The sequence below is a fragment of the Tyto alba genome, unplaced genomic scaffold, assembly GCF_018691265.1.
Source record: "Tyto alba isolate M040663 unplaced genomic scaffold, T.alba_DEE_v4.0 Super-Scaffold_19, whole genome shotgun sequence".
NCBI lineage: Eukaryota > Metazoa > Chordata > Aves > Strigiformes > Tytonidae > Tyto > Tyto alba.
Window position 1 is genome coordinate 3,896,776 of NW_024881281.1, and position 14,708 is coordinate 3,911,483.

Genomic DNA, 14,708 nt, shown 5'->3' on the forward strand with positions numbered 1-14,708 from the left:
ACAAGCCCCACAGAAAACAGAATCTGAAATGTGCTCCTGAGACCATGACTTCTGCTTTTCATAGATGCTAACGGTCTCTAACTGGAACCAATTCTGGTTACACTATGGCTGCCTCGGCTGTTCAGTGAGAATACACTGCCTATACAAGATGAATCACAGAGGCTAATTCTGAGCTTCAAAAGAGAGAATATTCCTTCAACAAGTTTGAAATACACTGAACAACTGCCTGCCTCGCTGTCTCCTGGGTACCCCTGGCCAGTGCAGCACCAAAATCAGGAAGGACCTGCCCTGTGACTGTAGTTGCAACCTGGTGCAGGAATACAGAAAGTTTAGTGTCGCAACAGCTTCAAGGCCATGTCCTTTGTTCTCACAGAATAGCAAAGTTCATCCAGCTCATGCTTCTCCATTAAGTAACAGAAGTTAAAGTTCTAACCTGCAGATAGTAATACGTTTCCCATCACGTTTATACCGGAAAAACTGGCCTACTCCTACTCTACATCAGGAATAATAGTTTTCTGTTCTGTTTTAAAACCAAAGCTTATTAAAAAACAAGAGGATATCCCAAAATATGCACTAATTACACAGAACATTCTGAGAAGTATTCACAAAATGTAGTCAGAAACAGCTATGACATTCAAAGACAACCACAGGAAAAAAGCTTTAAAGTGGAAATAATGCAGCCGTTCCAGCTAAAAGGCTTGCTTCCAGTATACTCACCTTCCTCATGGCCACTACGCACTTAGAAGCTACCAAGTCTCCTCCTGTCCTTTCCCACAGAAATTACAAGCAGCATTGATTTCAGCTGTTAAGTAGGACATGAAGCTTAGCTCAAATTAATAAGCAGTGCTCATCTCCCATTGCACAACTGGAAACATGTTTTTTCAAACTCTCATCTGAAAACATGGGATGAAGCCATCATTACAACTGTCATTTATGACCAATAAGGAATAAAGAAAAGTCCATCCCATGACGCAGAAATAATGGATTGAAAGAAAGAGGACTGACATAATGAAGCCCATTTTAACAGGCAAATTAATGCATTAAGAAAAGCTTATATATGCTATCATCAGGTAAGACAGTACAAAGGATGAGAACCCCCAGTCAGCCGATCGGGCAGGAACCAGGGTGAAACAACCTTAGAAGAGCCGAAGTCCTAACAGTGAAACAGTACCAAAAGCCACTGCTCAAACAAAACATGTATGTTCCAAGGCATGAAAGAGCAATATCACATTTTCTCCACCTCAGAGCATTCAGCCCATATTATTAAGTAAGCCAGGATACCCACTTGTTGGTAAGCACCACCCCACATAGCACAGAAAACAAGGTCAAGAGAGAACTCTGAAGAAATGTTGTATGTGCAGCTCAAATTGGATAACCTGGATTCACAGCACTTTATAAACATCTATTATCAGGTCACCTAAATGACTTCCCAAACATCTAAGAGAGAAAACTGGAACAAAAAAGGAATCTTACTGCTTTATTACCTTCTGTAATCACTAGATCACATTGGTCAGAGACCTGAAAACCAGATAAGCACATCTAGATGCTTAACTTCAGTCAACAGAAATGAGATGTTAAGAGTCTTCATGGATTTGGGCCTGACCACTCAAGTCTGTAAGACAAGCCATGAATGGTCTACAGGAACAAGGACAACCGGTGCGATGCCGGGGTTGTGGCTAGCAACCCAGCTAGGGGAGCACAACACCTTTCTACTGGAGAAGCAGACAACGACTGGCGGTATCTGACTCTTTGAGGCTTAGAAGGATGAATTTCTCCCTGTGTCATCAGGCATCGTCCCTTGGGCCGGAGCAGGACGCTTCTACCATACAGTTTCCGGGGTTTTGTCCTGCGTGTTTCTGCCGTGAAGTGTCCCGAGCACAGCGGGTCTCCAGTGGGACCGGGGATGAATTAGCAGCAGCGCAGCTCTCGCCTTGAAGGACGGCGACGAGCTTCCTCCCGCACTTCGAGGCGGCTTGAGGCCGGCTCCTTCCCGCTCCCGACCCCCGCGGCCGCCTCCCCGTCCCCCCCCCCCCCAGCCCCTCGCTTCTCCCGGCCTCACGTTTACACAACGCGGCGTGGGCCGCCGCTGGGTCACGGTGCCCCAGAACGACGCCGAAAACCACCCACCCCCCCCCCCGGGGCCGTGTGTGTGGGTGTCTGTGTGTGTGTGTGACCCCGGGCCCGGGCGGCCCTGAGGGGAACGGCCCCGAGGTCGGTGCTGAGGGGGTGGGAGGAGGGAAAGCGCGCAGGTGCCGCTGAGGGGAGAGGGGTGGAGGGGAGAGGAGAGGGGTGGGGGGAAGAAGCGGGGGATGGCGCAGCGGGTCCCCGCCCGCCGGGGAAGCCCCGGAGGGGGGCAGCCGAGCCCCGCGATCAGCCCCGGCCCCACACTCACCCCGCTCCGCTGCGCGCCGGCGCCTGCCGCTGGGCCCGGGGCCAACCCGGAAGGAGGGGGCGGCCTTGACCCCGCCCCCTCCCCGCCTACCGCGGAGCGTCACTTCCCGCGCGCCGCACTCGCAACGCGCTGCGGGTGGCACCGAGGCGGCAGCGGCCTGGCGGCAGGTGAGGGGGGGGTGGAGGGTGTCGAGGGCGCCGGTTCCCCCCCGGGCTCTGTTCCCGTTCGTGTTTCGTCCTTGATTTTTTTTTTTTTTCTTTCCTGCTTCTATCGGGTTCGATCGCGCCCGCTGTAGGGGGTTGCCGTTGCGCAGAGCCTGCCGCAGCCCTCGGCGGAGCTGGAGGCGGCTCCGCCCCTCGCTCCCTCCCGGGAAGCAGCCCTCAACTGAATTTTGGGAATTGACTTAAAAAAAAAAAAAAAACAAAACCAACCCCAAACCCTCACCATTTTGCCGTTTCTCACACCCTTTTTGGGTGTAACTTCCACATAATTTGCGGGTTTTTTTCTGGTTGGTTGCGCCCCGGCAGCGTGTTGGCAGGTAGAAAGCTGTCGCTGGGAAAGCAGGAGACCGTGCACCGAGGAGGGGGGTCTCTGAACACCCTTTCCCAAAGACAAAATAGCTTGGTTGCTTTGTTGGTTTTTTTTTTGTTTTGTTTTTTTAAGAAATGTTGTCTACAAATAACCAGGTCCACTTGCACAAATTGATAACAGCTCGAGTAAATTCTGCCTTTTTTCCGCCCTGCGTAGCCAGTCTCCAAAACCCACCATGGATTATCTCTCTAAACCCGGGTACCTCACTGTCATTGCCGGAGTCGCGTGCGGAATGTGCCTGGGATGGGGCATTCGCGGGAGGCTCTTACGGCATTCCAAAGCCAGATCGACTGCGGCTGCGGGCAACCTGGGGAGTGAAGCAAACATCATGGGAGAGTCCGGGGAGTTCAAGATGGTGCTGATCGTCCGCAATGATTTGAAGATGGGAAAGGGTAAAGTAGCAGCACAGTGTTCCCATGCTGCTGTCTCCGCCTACAAGCAAGTTCAGAGAAGAAACCCTGAACTCCTGAAACAGTGGGAGTACTGCGGGCAGCCTAAGGTGGTCCTCAGAGCTCCGGATGAAGAGACTCTGATCCAACTCCTGGCTGATGCTAAACAGCTCGGACTGACCGTGAGCTTAATACAAGACGCCGGTCGTACTCAGATAGCTCCAGGCTCCCAGACAGTCCTTGGTATCGGACCGGGACCAGCTGATGTAGTAGATAAAGTTTCTGGTCACCTGAAACTCTTCTAAACCAGGGACCAAAGGAAGCTGAATGAGTTGATGTGTATCGGTACTGAAGGGATAAACCCCCAAGTTGGGGGATTTTTCCATATATTCTCTCAGTATGAATAAAGTTATCAGCTTTTTGTAAAAGCTGTACGTTTTCAAAGTTTAATATTAATGCCTTTTGTGAGTTTCTCCAGCTTCTGTGTGGTCTACAGTGGGAAAGAAAATGCTAGGCTCAGTGGAGCTCAGGAAAGTAGAACTGGCAGAGTCTGGCCACCCATAAGAAAGAACCCAGTATATTTAACTTGTGTAGTTAATTGAAGATTTTACGCTTTGGTTTACTGGCTAAATAGAAGCATTAATAATGTTTTAAGTTAATTTGTCCCATGTGTTAAAAATGACAGGTTCCCCCTCTCTGCCTTACGGGAGGCTTTTTTTGAAGGGACAGAGTCTTTAATTCAGAAAAGAATAGCTGCTGCAGCAGTTAAAATTGCCCCACAGAGCTGGGGGTGGCTGTAGCCAACTTCCTGCACAAACCGTTTCTGATGGAGTAACTGATGCAAGAGCTTGTAAGTGCTCTGGGACCGACCACGTTAAACAGGCTCGGCAGCCCTGACCTTCAGCACCACTCAACAGTTTCGGGGAGAAGCTCAGCAGGCCCAGTTTAGCCAAGGGTCAGGGAGTTATCCCACATATAGAGTTTGTCATACAGACTAAGTTAAATCCTGTTTCACTGGGGAGTAACAGGTTTTGGGTTTAAGGAAGCGCTCCTTACAGATGTTACTGGACAGAGTTCAGAACACGCTGATCACAGCTCCTGTAAATTCTACCCTTGCAGCTCTGCTGTAGCTCTAACCCTGTAAAACACTGCTCTAAGCAGGTGGGCTTTCTACAAGTCAGTTTTGTAACTGAGCTGTTTTGGGAGAATGCTGTTGAGCACGTCTTTTCCAGCCTCTCGGCCACATCTTTCAGTGACGTTTCCTATGAAATACATTGTAAGAGAACAGAAGGATTTATCTCCATCAGTCAAGGTTACAGACCCACAGGGAATGTCAGAAAGGTTGAAATGCAGGCATAAGCAAGTATAATAAACAGAGAATGGGGACATTTCTATACTGTACTTCTTATTTAGGCATAATCCTTTTCAAAGCCTGATGCTACTCCCTGCAGAGACTCCTGTTCTACCACACTCTTGAACAAAGACCTCGAGCCCGGGGCAGGGTCCATGGCATCATTCCACCTGCCACTGCTGCAGCGCTCGACAGGCACACCCACTGCAAGTGGGGAGGCAGCCTCAGAGCTGGAACCTGACACTGGGGACAGCTCCTGGTTCAGGGACAGAAGCTTCTACAGCTATCACAAACAGGGCCAGGATGGTAATACTCATTATACTCAAATATGACAGTATTCATAGAGAAACATTTAAGTCAATTTTATTTGAAGCTAAATATATTTAAGGCAACTTACATACCTAGAACATCATCTCAATTTAACTGACACACCCTACTGCAATCCTAATGTATCATCTGCTCAAATATGCTGTAGTTGACCACAAAGCAGCCAACTATTGAAAAGTGCTATTTTCTTTTCTCTGGCATAATCTTTCTATAGAGAAAGCGTTACATATTTTCTTGTATTGCCCCCTTGGTGCAAGACACCACTAATGGTCTCCATCGCTGCTCTTCTAGTGGCCCCTCATACCCTCGAATGTACGCACTTGCATGCCCCATGCTACTAGCACTGTAATACTTAGTTCGAGTTCAAAGGTCCTTTTGAAGACAGTAAAGTGAAGCTACCACTATGCAGCATGTCCACAGTCCAGTAATTTATTTTTAAATTGAGTAATTTCAAATTGCACAAACAAAACTGAACAGCAATATGCTTGAATTCTCTCTTCTGTACACTCAAAACAGTGATCTAAAACACCACAATATCCAACATACACAAACCTCAGGGCAGGGTTAGTAAATACACAGATTGGAATCATGGTGCTCTGTTCCTGAATGGAATGTCCCACAAAAGCACAGGATACAGCACAACATAAGGTCATCTGTTACATATGGAGTGAGCAAAAAGACACTAGCATTTTCTATATGCATAACTGGAAAAACCTGCATAGGTTAACTTTTTACTCATTTTAAGTCAGGCAAGGTTGTCTGTACGCATTTTAAATTCTTTTAGAGCTATGCAATCCAACCAGGGTAGGATATGCTGATTAGTGTTGTCTCTTGTCAGCAGTCTTGCAAGGTCAAATACAAGTATCTTCGCTTTAGCTTTCTCCGAATATACAGTGAGACTTAAATGCATTTAGAATAGACAGTACATACCGTAAGCTGCTCACATACAATGAACTTAAGATTCAATATTAGAGTGTAACACTATAGAGTGCAAATCAGAATCTTCACAATAGACTTAATGGTAATAAGCAGTCCTGCAAAAGCCCACTTGAACAAAGTTGTTTAAACTATTCCCCTTTCAAAGTAAAGTCTAAATGACATGGAATGTGAAAAAGATTTAACATAAGTGATTCAAATAGTTTGCGCTAGAAAAAACAGTCCTTCATGAAATAAAGGTTACAAGAACACGAGGCAGAACTCTTGCTTTTCCCTGTTATGAGTTAAAGCGGGGAGGGACGGTGGAGTTTCAGTAAGAAAATATGCTAGCTCCAAACTGACTTGTGCTGCATCTTACATGCTGTACCCAAAGCCGGGCTGCGGTTGCCCGTACGGAGGTGCAGTGTAGCCATAGCCAAAAGGTGCTTGTGGAGGAACTGCGACACTGGGTCCTGCTGTCAACATTAGCTGTGGCTGACCTGGAAGACAGAACAGTTTCATCTTTATTCCTCAGTACTGAGAGTTCAGTCAGCAGAATTCCTGCAACTTCCCTGGAGACATTTGTGTGTTTAACACATAACTCCCTAGTATGAGCGAGGACAAGCTTAAATCCTGCAGTCCAAATCCAATCTTAGCAGCAACAGCATTAATGCCATACTCTAGATAGTACTTTGGAACACATTCCCTTGAGACTCGATTTCACAGGACTTCCCTGGGCAAAAATTACATCTAGAGAAGCAATGATTTAAAAGCAATGTGTTACAACACATGAACTAAAGCATTACCATAAACGATAGGTTGTGTTTCTGTAGCTTGCTCTTCTTCCTTTCTCAAAGACTCTGATGCATCCAGTTTATCCACCTGGAATTGAGACCAACAATTAAAAAACCCTCCTCTTTTAGAGGTACTTATTCATGGCAGAGAAGTGGAAAAGCCTTAGTGGTATGTTAACACCCATCAAGAAAAGGAGACCATTTACAAGTTAAGATCAATTCAAGTAGCAATGTTGGTACTGGTGCAGTCAAGATTGTCCATTTCCTGAAAAAAACCCTAATTGAGGGATTTGTGGAACTTCTTTGAAAGCTCACTCCAGGCTGAAGCTTTATATGGAAGGTCCCATACTGGACTAGAGCTGCTTTGACACCAGTAAGCTCATCAGTCACTGTTGCTCCAACTGCTTCAAGCCAACTGTCTTAGGGCACAAACTCAGATTTTAGCACAATGTCAGTTGGAGACCTTCGGTGCTGGAGCAATTGCCAAGGTAATGCCCAGACCTGGAGATGTTTCCCTGAATGTAACATTGAGGAAAGTAATCTGAAGTTGGTATTTGTATATGGCAGACTGCAATAGCATCCGACATGTCACTTGAGGCTCGAGATTTCACTTTCCAAACCCATTCACTCATGCAATTTAAGTTCAAATGCAGAGAATGCATGTGTATAAGACTTGCTTTTTTCCACTCTAGAACTGTGTGGCAGTCAGCCTAAACCCACAAATACTCAACTCGTTTGAGCTTAATACACAGTAACAAGACGAGACTAGCCAGCCTCACTCTGGCTGCACAGCAAGTGCAATTGTGCTGTAAAGCCCACCCCTACAGAAAGGCAAGAAAAGAAACTTATTTTGTAGTGAAATATTACTTGTAACTAAAACAGATCCAAGGAAACTCAGCATTACTACAGTCTAAGGCAGGCCCTGAAACTAAAACCACAAAAATTAGGTATTGATATTTTACCTGGGAGATAAGATTTAGAATAAAGTCAGAGACAATCATGCCAATTACTTTTTAAGACAGTAAGACAACTCACAAAACAGATTAATCTTTGGTTCCTTAATAAAGGAGTTTGAAGGCAGGTTTCCTGCACTTACACAGGGTTGGCATTACTTAGTCAGCTGTACCAACATCCACAAGTTGAACAGTTTTCAGCTTAACTATGCTACGTTAGCAAGTATCTGCAGGCAGCTCTAACAGCTTTCTTCTGTTTAGTTGTGAATTACAACACCTGTTCCATAAACCTGTTAATTTGTAACCTCAATTAGAGGCATAAATCCAGGAAGTGGCATAAGTCCTGAGCTTTACGAGTTCATTCATTGACTGGGCTTTCACAGCAAGCCTTTTTGTTGCCTCACACCAGTATCTGGCTTGCTGCTGTCAAAGTGCACAGGAGTGTACGCCAATGCTTCAAGACTCATTTCCAGACTGCTGAGAACTGCACTGTTTTTAACTTGAATAGCAACACACTGAACACAGAAGCACAAGTTTAGAGATGCAAATCCAAGAAGAATGTGCAGAGTTTGCTGCTAAGCAGAGGCATTTGGCTTACCCACACTTGGAAAGCCTCCAGCTCAGGACATTTAATGCATTTTTGACCAAGTTTTGATGCGTCCCCTCAAAGCTAGACAAATGTTTACAATAACAAGCACAAGTCTGAAACCAGCCTGCACGATGGTTCTTACACCACTTGCTTGAGCATCACCAGGTCCAGTACCCTACACACTTGTAGCAAGATTGTTTTAAAGGCTTTTCCACAGGGACTGCAATAAGCTGCAGAGGAAAAGTAACATGCATTCAATGTTATTGTGTTATGTGTGCATGAAAAAGAGGCAAAAGTACTGAAGCAAGAGTGAGGTCTGAAGATGACTGCCATACAGGCTCCCCCCAAAAAACCACACGCAGCCCACAGCAATGCCTTGTAGCTTAAGGAGTAGTGGGATGTAATTGCAATGACTGCTACACATGCGTAGTTTATGCAAACACTGCAGTTCAATTACCTTTTTTCACACACACGCTTTCTTACTGCCTCACTTACTAGCTGCTGAAGGACCTTACGCTACGCATTTTAGTCAGGTTAGCCTTGAGTTCCAGTGGTGTAATTACAGACATCTTGTCACCAAGAAGCAGTTTGCATTTAGTCCATCTTCAAGCCATTTGTCAGTTTGTTCGCCCTTTGCTCAACCACATTAATGGAAAACTCATGCTAGGGCTGACCTCTGCTCTAAGGAAAATTGGAGCAGTATTTGTACAGAAGCAGATGGACAGAAACCTTACAGGTTGCCCTTTGGATGGGCAAAATTGCATAGCAAAAGGCAAGCCTTAGAGTAGTCTCAGAAGAGCAATAAGCATTGTTTTGTTTTGTTTTGTTTAATGAGGTAGCAAGAAGTTTAGTGAAGCTGAGGAGCTTGGAAGGCAGTCTTTTTTGCACATCTACAAAAAATTTACTACAGGGAAGAGAACCGCAGACTTTGTCTAATAGCTGAAGTTAAGTTGCTATGTGAACTAGAGTACCGTGTGGATTAGACTAGCACCATAAGAACTGGACACCTGAATGAGGAAGAGTCTCTTCGGAAGCAGCTAGTATCTATTCTGCCTACTTTCAGCACACATTAGTAATGGTCAAGAGATCAGAGGCTGGATCACAGTCCTTAAACTAGCAAATACCATATTGATTTCTGGTTCAGAAACAGTGGTCTGAGACTTGATTATTTCTTATCGAAGGAGGTTCTTCCCATCGGACTGGCTGTCAAATAGTAGCACTTGTGTATCCTTTCAATACCAGGTTGACTGTGATCCAGCTGATCACCTGTATGTCCTTCCTGATGATCTATTAGCTTATTAGTAGCAAATGAATCTACTTTTGTCCTACAGCACTAGCTACTTGTAGAGTTAAACAATTTGCATATGCTTTAGTGATATTTTGTTTGGGGGAAAAGCAGTAGCAGCAGTGTAGTAAACAGGAAAGAAAAAAAAAACTCATGCAGAATCCTCAGACTTAGTCTTCCAGACTTAAAGATGGAAAACAAGAATCAACTTTCACCTTTTCCTTTATTGCATCAACCTGCAAAGGAATTCAGAAGGTGCAGCTTAGAAAAATCAAATTCCATATTTAGCATATAAAAGGCAGAAACAAAAGCGTCAGGGAAGAAATAATTAAGGTACAGGTGAGTAAAAACAAAGATACACCAGAAGTATCTGCTTTAGAAAGGCAGCTCTGTTTGTTGTTAGATCTTACTTCATTGATTTCATTAGCTACACTACAATTATATCCTAATCCTTTAGCAGGTCTTGAAATTTTCATCTTTAGGAATCCTACTCCAAGACCACTACTCCCTAGAGAGGCCTAGTATTAGCTTGGTACTTCAGGCATATATGACAAGCAATGCCATTGCTTAGGCAGTTCCCCACCTCCCACAAAATACAGCATAAAAGGATAGCAAATTGCTATAGGAACTACAGATTAGGCCTGCCTTTAGAAGTAACAGCCAGACAAATCTAGACAAACAGGCACTCTAGTCTTCACTGACTCAAGCTTGAGTTAAGCTTTTACTTACTTCTCACAGAGAGAGTCTTAACTATTAAAGAATTGACATTGTTTCACTGGAAGACACTCTAAAAGCTTCAGCTGGGCAAATCTTGCTAGTGACAGTTGGTATTTAACTCAAATCTGGTTCAAGTCTGTCAGAGCATTACCAAGTACTTTCCCTATCCTAAGTCACTTAAACCAAAAGCTGAGTCATAATTAGTGCCATTAAGTATTGGAGCCACATTTTGGTGTTAAATGCATAGCAGACCAAGTTATCTCAAGATCTAGCTATAAAGCTTTTTTAGTATACAATCTAGAATTTAGATAGAGCTTGATCCCATCTGCGATTCCTGACTGACACAGCATAGGAACAGCCCAAATCCTGCAACTACTTTAAGACACTGCCCATGGTCAGGCAAATACTACTGATGTACGTTCTGTAATTGGTAGGTAGGCTGGAGTCTGCAAGTGTTTCAGTCTCTTACGAGGGCGAAGTCTCTCCCCAGATGGACTGAAAAATAAGTGTGGACATGGACAGACAGACATTTGACAAAGCCCACATCAATGTCAGTAGCAAGCAGACAGTCTCAAGGCATACACCACAGTGACTAACAAGCTTTCAAGTGTTGGAGAAGCACCTGCTCTTACCTTGGTCAAGTATTCCTTCATGACCTGAATAAAGTATGGCATGGCAAAGTCCATGATGTTGTGCCTCCACGCTGTTTCCAAAACAACATCTGGCCTTAGGAGATCATAGCAGGTGAAGAGACAAGCACCGAAGCACTCTCTCTTGTTCTCCTGCAAGAACCACTGCAACAACTCTTCAGCCAACTCGGTATCTTTGGATTCTGAAGCATACTGCATTGCATCCTAAACAGGAGAGAGTCTGTTTAGCCTTGGGTGCCATAGTACAATCACTGACATGGATGTGGTGTTTAACTAAGCTGCAGTCTATTACTGACATTAGCAGAGAGGAGGTATTCTACTACTTGTCTCCAAGAAATCTGTTCATCTACTGCCACCCTGAAGCAAGATTTGCCAGATTAGCAACAGACACTACCCAGTGGCACCCAAAAAGATGCAGCTTTACTAGAAAGCCACAGTGCTCCAAACAAGCCAAGTGTGCTAAACCATGTGTAGTGGGATCTTACCTTATACAGTCTGTCTTTCTTACAGAGTTCTACACTCTGTTTCCAGCGATTGTTTCCTTTGAAGAGATATGCAGCAATTCTTCGGAACTCTATTAGTTCGTGTTTCTCCAAACGTTGAGCAAGAGAAATGTTGTCAAAGTTGTCATAAGCATCTATAGAAGTCCTAAGAGCCTAAGTAAAAAAAAAAAAAAAAAAAAAGTTATTCACATCTCAAAAGTACAAAGATGTAAACATTTCCCATACATCTTAGTTATGTATTCCTACTTCTAGGAGGATAAAGTATTCTAGCCAGACCTGCAGAGAGGGTTTGGTTTTTTTGTTTTGCCCTGGTTTTGGGATTTTTTTTTTTATGTTTGTTTTGTTTTGTTTTGAGAAGCTGGTGTTTGACACACACGTAGTTTAGGATATTCCAGTTAGTAATTTTCAGTAGTGATTGCTGAGGTTAACAGCCTGTGAATACTATACAGCTGTTCTCTGAAAACAGTAGAACAGCTAGACATCACAACTGTTTGGCCTTTCTGTGAGTTCTTTCTGTAGCACCCACTGATTGCCTTAAAAGCTGATCTGTCACCCTCATAACAAAGTTACCAGTCTATCCTCAGTAGAAATGACCCAAAAAGCTCCCAGAAAGCCACTAACAGTTCTCCACTTAATCCCTGGCTAGTCACCACTAGTTCAAATTTGAAGTCTCAAAACCCCATATATTTAAGGAATTCAAGTTAACAGTAAGCAATTAAAACCTACTGAAAATGAGAGAGAAATCCTCATTTCTAGACATTAAATGCAGACTGAGTATATTAGGTTATTACTGACACAGAAGCCGGGTTGAATACAACTTTGAATTTCAGGAACAGCTGCTTGTATTATGAAGCATACACAACATGCAGGTTGATACCTGTCCCAGATATTACTGTTTCAAGACATACCTGGTAGTCTTCTTCAATAATGAAGAGGTTGTTCAGGGACTCATTCACTGATTTGTTGTTATGATTTTGAACAGAGCGCAGGTAAGGCTTAACCAGTGGTAGCTGTTTAACCTACAAGGAATCAGGTAGATAAATTTAAGTCAAAATAACTTTTCATAGAGGTCCCCTAGCATCTTTCTTGTGAGGCAGTGAAGTAGCTAAGCATTTAAAAATGCTACTACAGCTAAATGCTTTTCCAGTTGCAACTTTTTCTTTGATCTGGATAGTAGGGAAATTACCTTTGTGAAGAAGGTGACAGCACGAGTGTGGTCAAGCCGAGGGGACAACACCATCAGCAGATCGTTGAGCAACAGAGGTTTAAATTCTAAATAGAATTGAACTGCCTTGTAATACAGCTCCACATTGGCCACCTAGAGATGAGTAAGGATGCACATTCAGAGCAGAAGCTTCAGTGTAGAGAAATCCAAATGAAAAATCAGACATAACCTTAGATATTTCAGCACAGTGAAGCTACCCATCCAAGACTCATTCTCATCTCTAGAAAAATCTTTAGTTATTATAGTTGACTTGATATTGCCACATAATTTCAAAGCAAGAACTGTTAAACAGGTTACTAGTGAAGGAACTGAAGTGCACGTAGCAAGAAATTCACTTCCTTTCACTAGGAAAGTAATACCTTAGTGATGATGTCTTTGAACTGGCCTTCTTTCCAAGCATCTGTTGGGTGATTCATCATTGTGATTATGGCATTATCATATTCTTCATATTTATCATACAAGAACACCAGTTCAGCCCAGAGATGGGCTTGTTCTGCAGCTCTTAGAACCTACACAAAAGGCATATTAGAAATTTCAGTTAACATATATTGCTCTCACTGTCCATCAGTGCTCAGGCTTTAGTGCTATTAATAACCTCAAAAGCCGCTATTGTGAAAGCTAGCGTACAGACAATCCCAAACAGATACGATTTAAGTTAAACTTCAGGTCTGACTTTCACCTTGGGGATGTTGACTCTGGACCAGAACAGCTCCAAGTGCTCCCTCATCTTCTGTGGCTTGAATTTGGAGTAGAGAATTGCTAGCTCTGTAAACATCCCCATGTGTGCTCGCTCAAGTCCAAGTGCTGCTTCCAACATAGTTATCAGCTCTTCAAAGTAGCCACGATCCTAAGAGATACAGACAGTTAGAGATGTTTCACATTAGGAACCAACCTGACTCTGAATTTCTAGTTTGGCACAGTTGCCATGAAAGAATTTAGACTTTGTGTAGCAGGAATCAGCTTAATTACCTGGTAATAGTTGATTAGCTCTTCCAGCTCATCTGCATGCACTACAATATGGAGTCCACACATCTGGGCCAGGCGGAACTCTTTTCCATCAACACAAGCGAAGCAGACCTGGAATTGACAATTGCGTTACTGCCTATAATCAAAGCTTCTGAAGAGGCCACAGCTTTGAAGTCCCTTAACTTATTCAATCAGTAAGTTTACCTCTTTCCATGTGCGAGTACTGTTTGCTTTCCGAGCACCATCCACAGCTGCCTGGTATTCACCTAGGTGAACTAAAGTTGAGGCTAAACGGCCAAAGTTGGACACATTGTTATACAACAACTTAGCTGCTTCATACATCTTTTCATCATAACAGCGATCACCAACCTACAGGAAAGCATAAACAGGTTATTCTTGCAGCTTTTCAGTCAAGAGCTTGCATAAGATGTGTCACATTCAAGCCATATTCAAACTGGAAATGTCCAAGATCTATCCAATGTATCCAAAGAGACAGAAGTCCCAACACCCCTCTGGTTAGCAAGGCCCAAGGAGCCTGCTGCTGTGATTCAGCAAAAACGAAACTCAGTCTCACTCACTTGCTGGATGTGTGCATTGTTGGGTCCATTGATAAACTCCTCTAGCTCTGCTAGACGGTTTGTTTTAGCAAGAGCAAAGATTAATTCTGTTTCCACATATGACTCCCGGGCCTTCTTGCGTGCCATCTGAAGATACTTCACTAGTTCTTCCCAGTTTCCTATGAAACAGAGTTCAGAATGCTTACTTCTCACCAGGTGAGGGGACTTGTGCTTAAGCTATACTACCAGCTCAACCTAGTTTGATGTAAGTATTTCTACAGCTATTCCCCAGCACCCACTGCACATGCTACATTAGAATAATAAAGTCAACTTACAATGGGCCTAACTAAAATCCTGGTATTTAACTTCACGCAAAGACCCCCTTTGTAGCAACTGCTCTGACAGAAGTCTCCAGCTAGCTGAAGAAGGTAGTTCTAAGACCACCAATTATCTGCAAATGGAATATACTATCTTTTCCCATTCTCATTTACGGCAGTCTTCGAA

General features: G+C 43.9%; 3 protein-coding genes across 11 annotated transcripts in view; 1 reads left to right on the forward strand and 2 right to left on the reverse strand.

The window, feature by feature from the left end:
- The window catches only part of VMP1 (vacuole membrane protein 1), a 71,134-nt gene extending 68,659 nt beyond the window's left edge, over positions 1-2,475 (reverse strand). The window contains exon 1 of one of the 3 annotated variants that reach the window (XM_033004692.2): positions 2,393-2,475. The gene's annotated coding sequence lies outside the window, so the exon portion shown is untranslated. Of the gene's footprint in view, positions 1-1,484; positions 1,960-2,392 lie in introns of those variants that run through there. The other 2 variants (XM_042791329.1, XM_033004693.2) reach the window with 2 other exon arrangements.
- A 13-nt stretch (positions 2,476-2,488) lies between these two features.
- PTRH2 (peptidyl-tRNA hydrolase 2) lies at positions 2,489-3,800 on the forward strand. The gene is made up of 2 exons (XM_033004694.2): positions 2,489-2,559; positions 3,140-3,800. The coding sequence occupies exon 2, from the start codon at positions 3,159-3,161 to the stop codon at positions 3,675-3,677; it is 519 nt and encodes a 172-aa protein (XP_032860585.1). The 5' UTR covers positions 2,489-2,559; positions 3,140-3,158; the 3' UTR covers positions 3,678-3,800.
- Positions 3,801-5,070: 1,270 nt separating this feature from the next.
- CLTC (clathrin heavy chain) overlaps positions 5,071-14,708 on the reverse strand; it is a 33,361-nt gene continuing 23,723 nt past the window's right edge. For 4 of the 7 annotated variants that reach the window (XM_042791388.1, XM_042791385.1, XM_042791386.1 and 1 more), the window contains 12 exons: positions 14,226-14,383; positions 13,852-14,016; positions 13,651-13,758; positions 13,361-13,528; positions 13,041-13,190; positions 12,643-12,774; positions 12,365-12,475; positions 11,439-11,609; positions 10,936-11,157; positions 9,802-9,822; positions 6,772-6,847; positions 5,071-6,465 (listed from right to left, as the gene is read on the reverse strand). In XM_042791388.1, the coding sequence (XP_042647322.1) occupies positions 6,341-6,465; positions 6,772-6,847; positions 9,802-9,822; positions 10,936-11,157; positions 11,439-11,609; positions 12,365-12,475; positions 12,643-12,774; positions 13,041-13,190; positions 13,361-13,528; positions 13,651-13,758; positions 13,852-14,016; positions 14,226-14,383 (1,607 nt within the window). In that variant the 3' untranslated portion in view covers positions 5,071-6,340. The remainder of the gene's footprint in view (positions 6,466-6,771; positions 6,848-9,801; positions 9,823-10,935; positions 11,158-11,438; positions 11,610-12,364; positions 12,476-12,642; positions 12,775-13,040; positions 13,191-13,360; positions 13,529-13,650; positions 13,759-13,851; positions 14,017-14,225; positions 14,384-14,708) is intronic. The other 3 variants (XM_042791390.1, XM_042791389.1, XM_033004718.2) reach the window with 1 other exon arrangement.

Excerpts from the sequence above, each read along its gene's own strand:
- PTRH2 (XM_033004694.2), top strand. The coding sequence starts at position 3,159 with ATGGATTATCTCTCTAAACCCGGGTACCTCACTGTCATTGCCGGAGTC.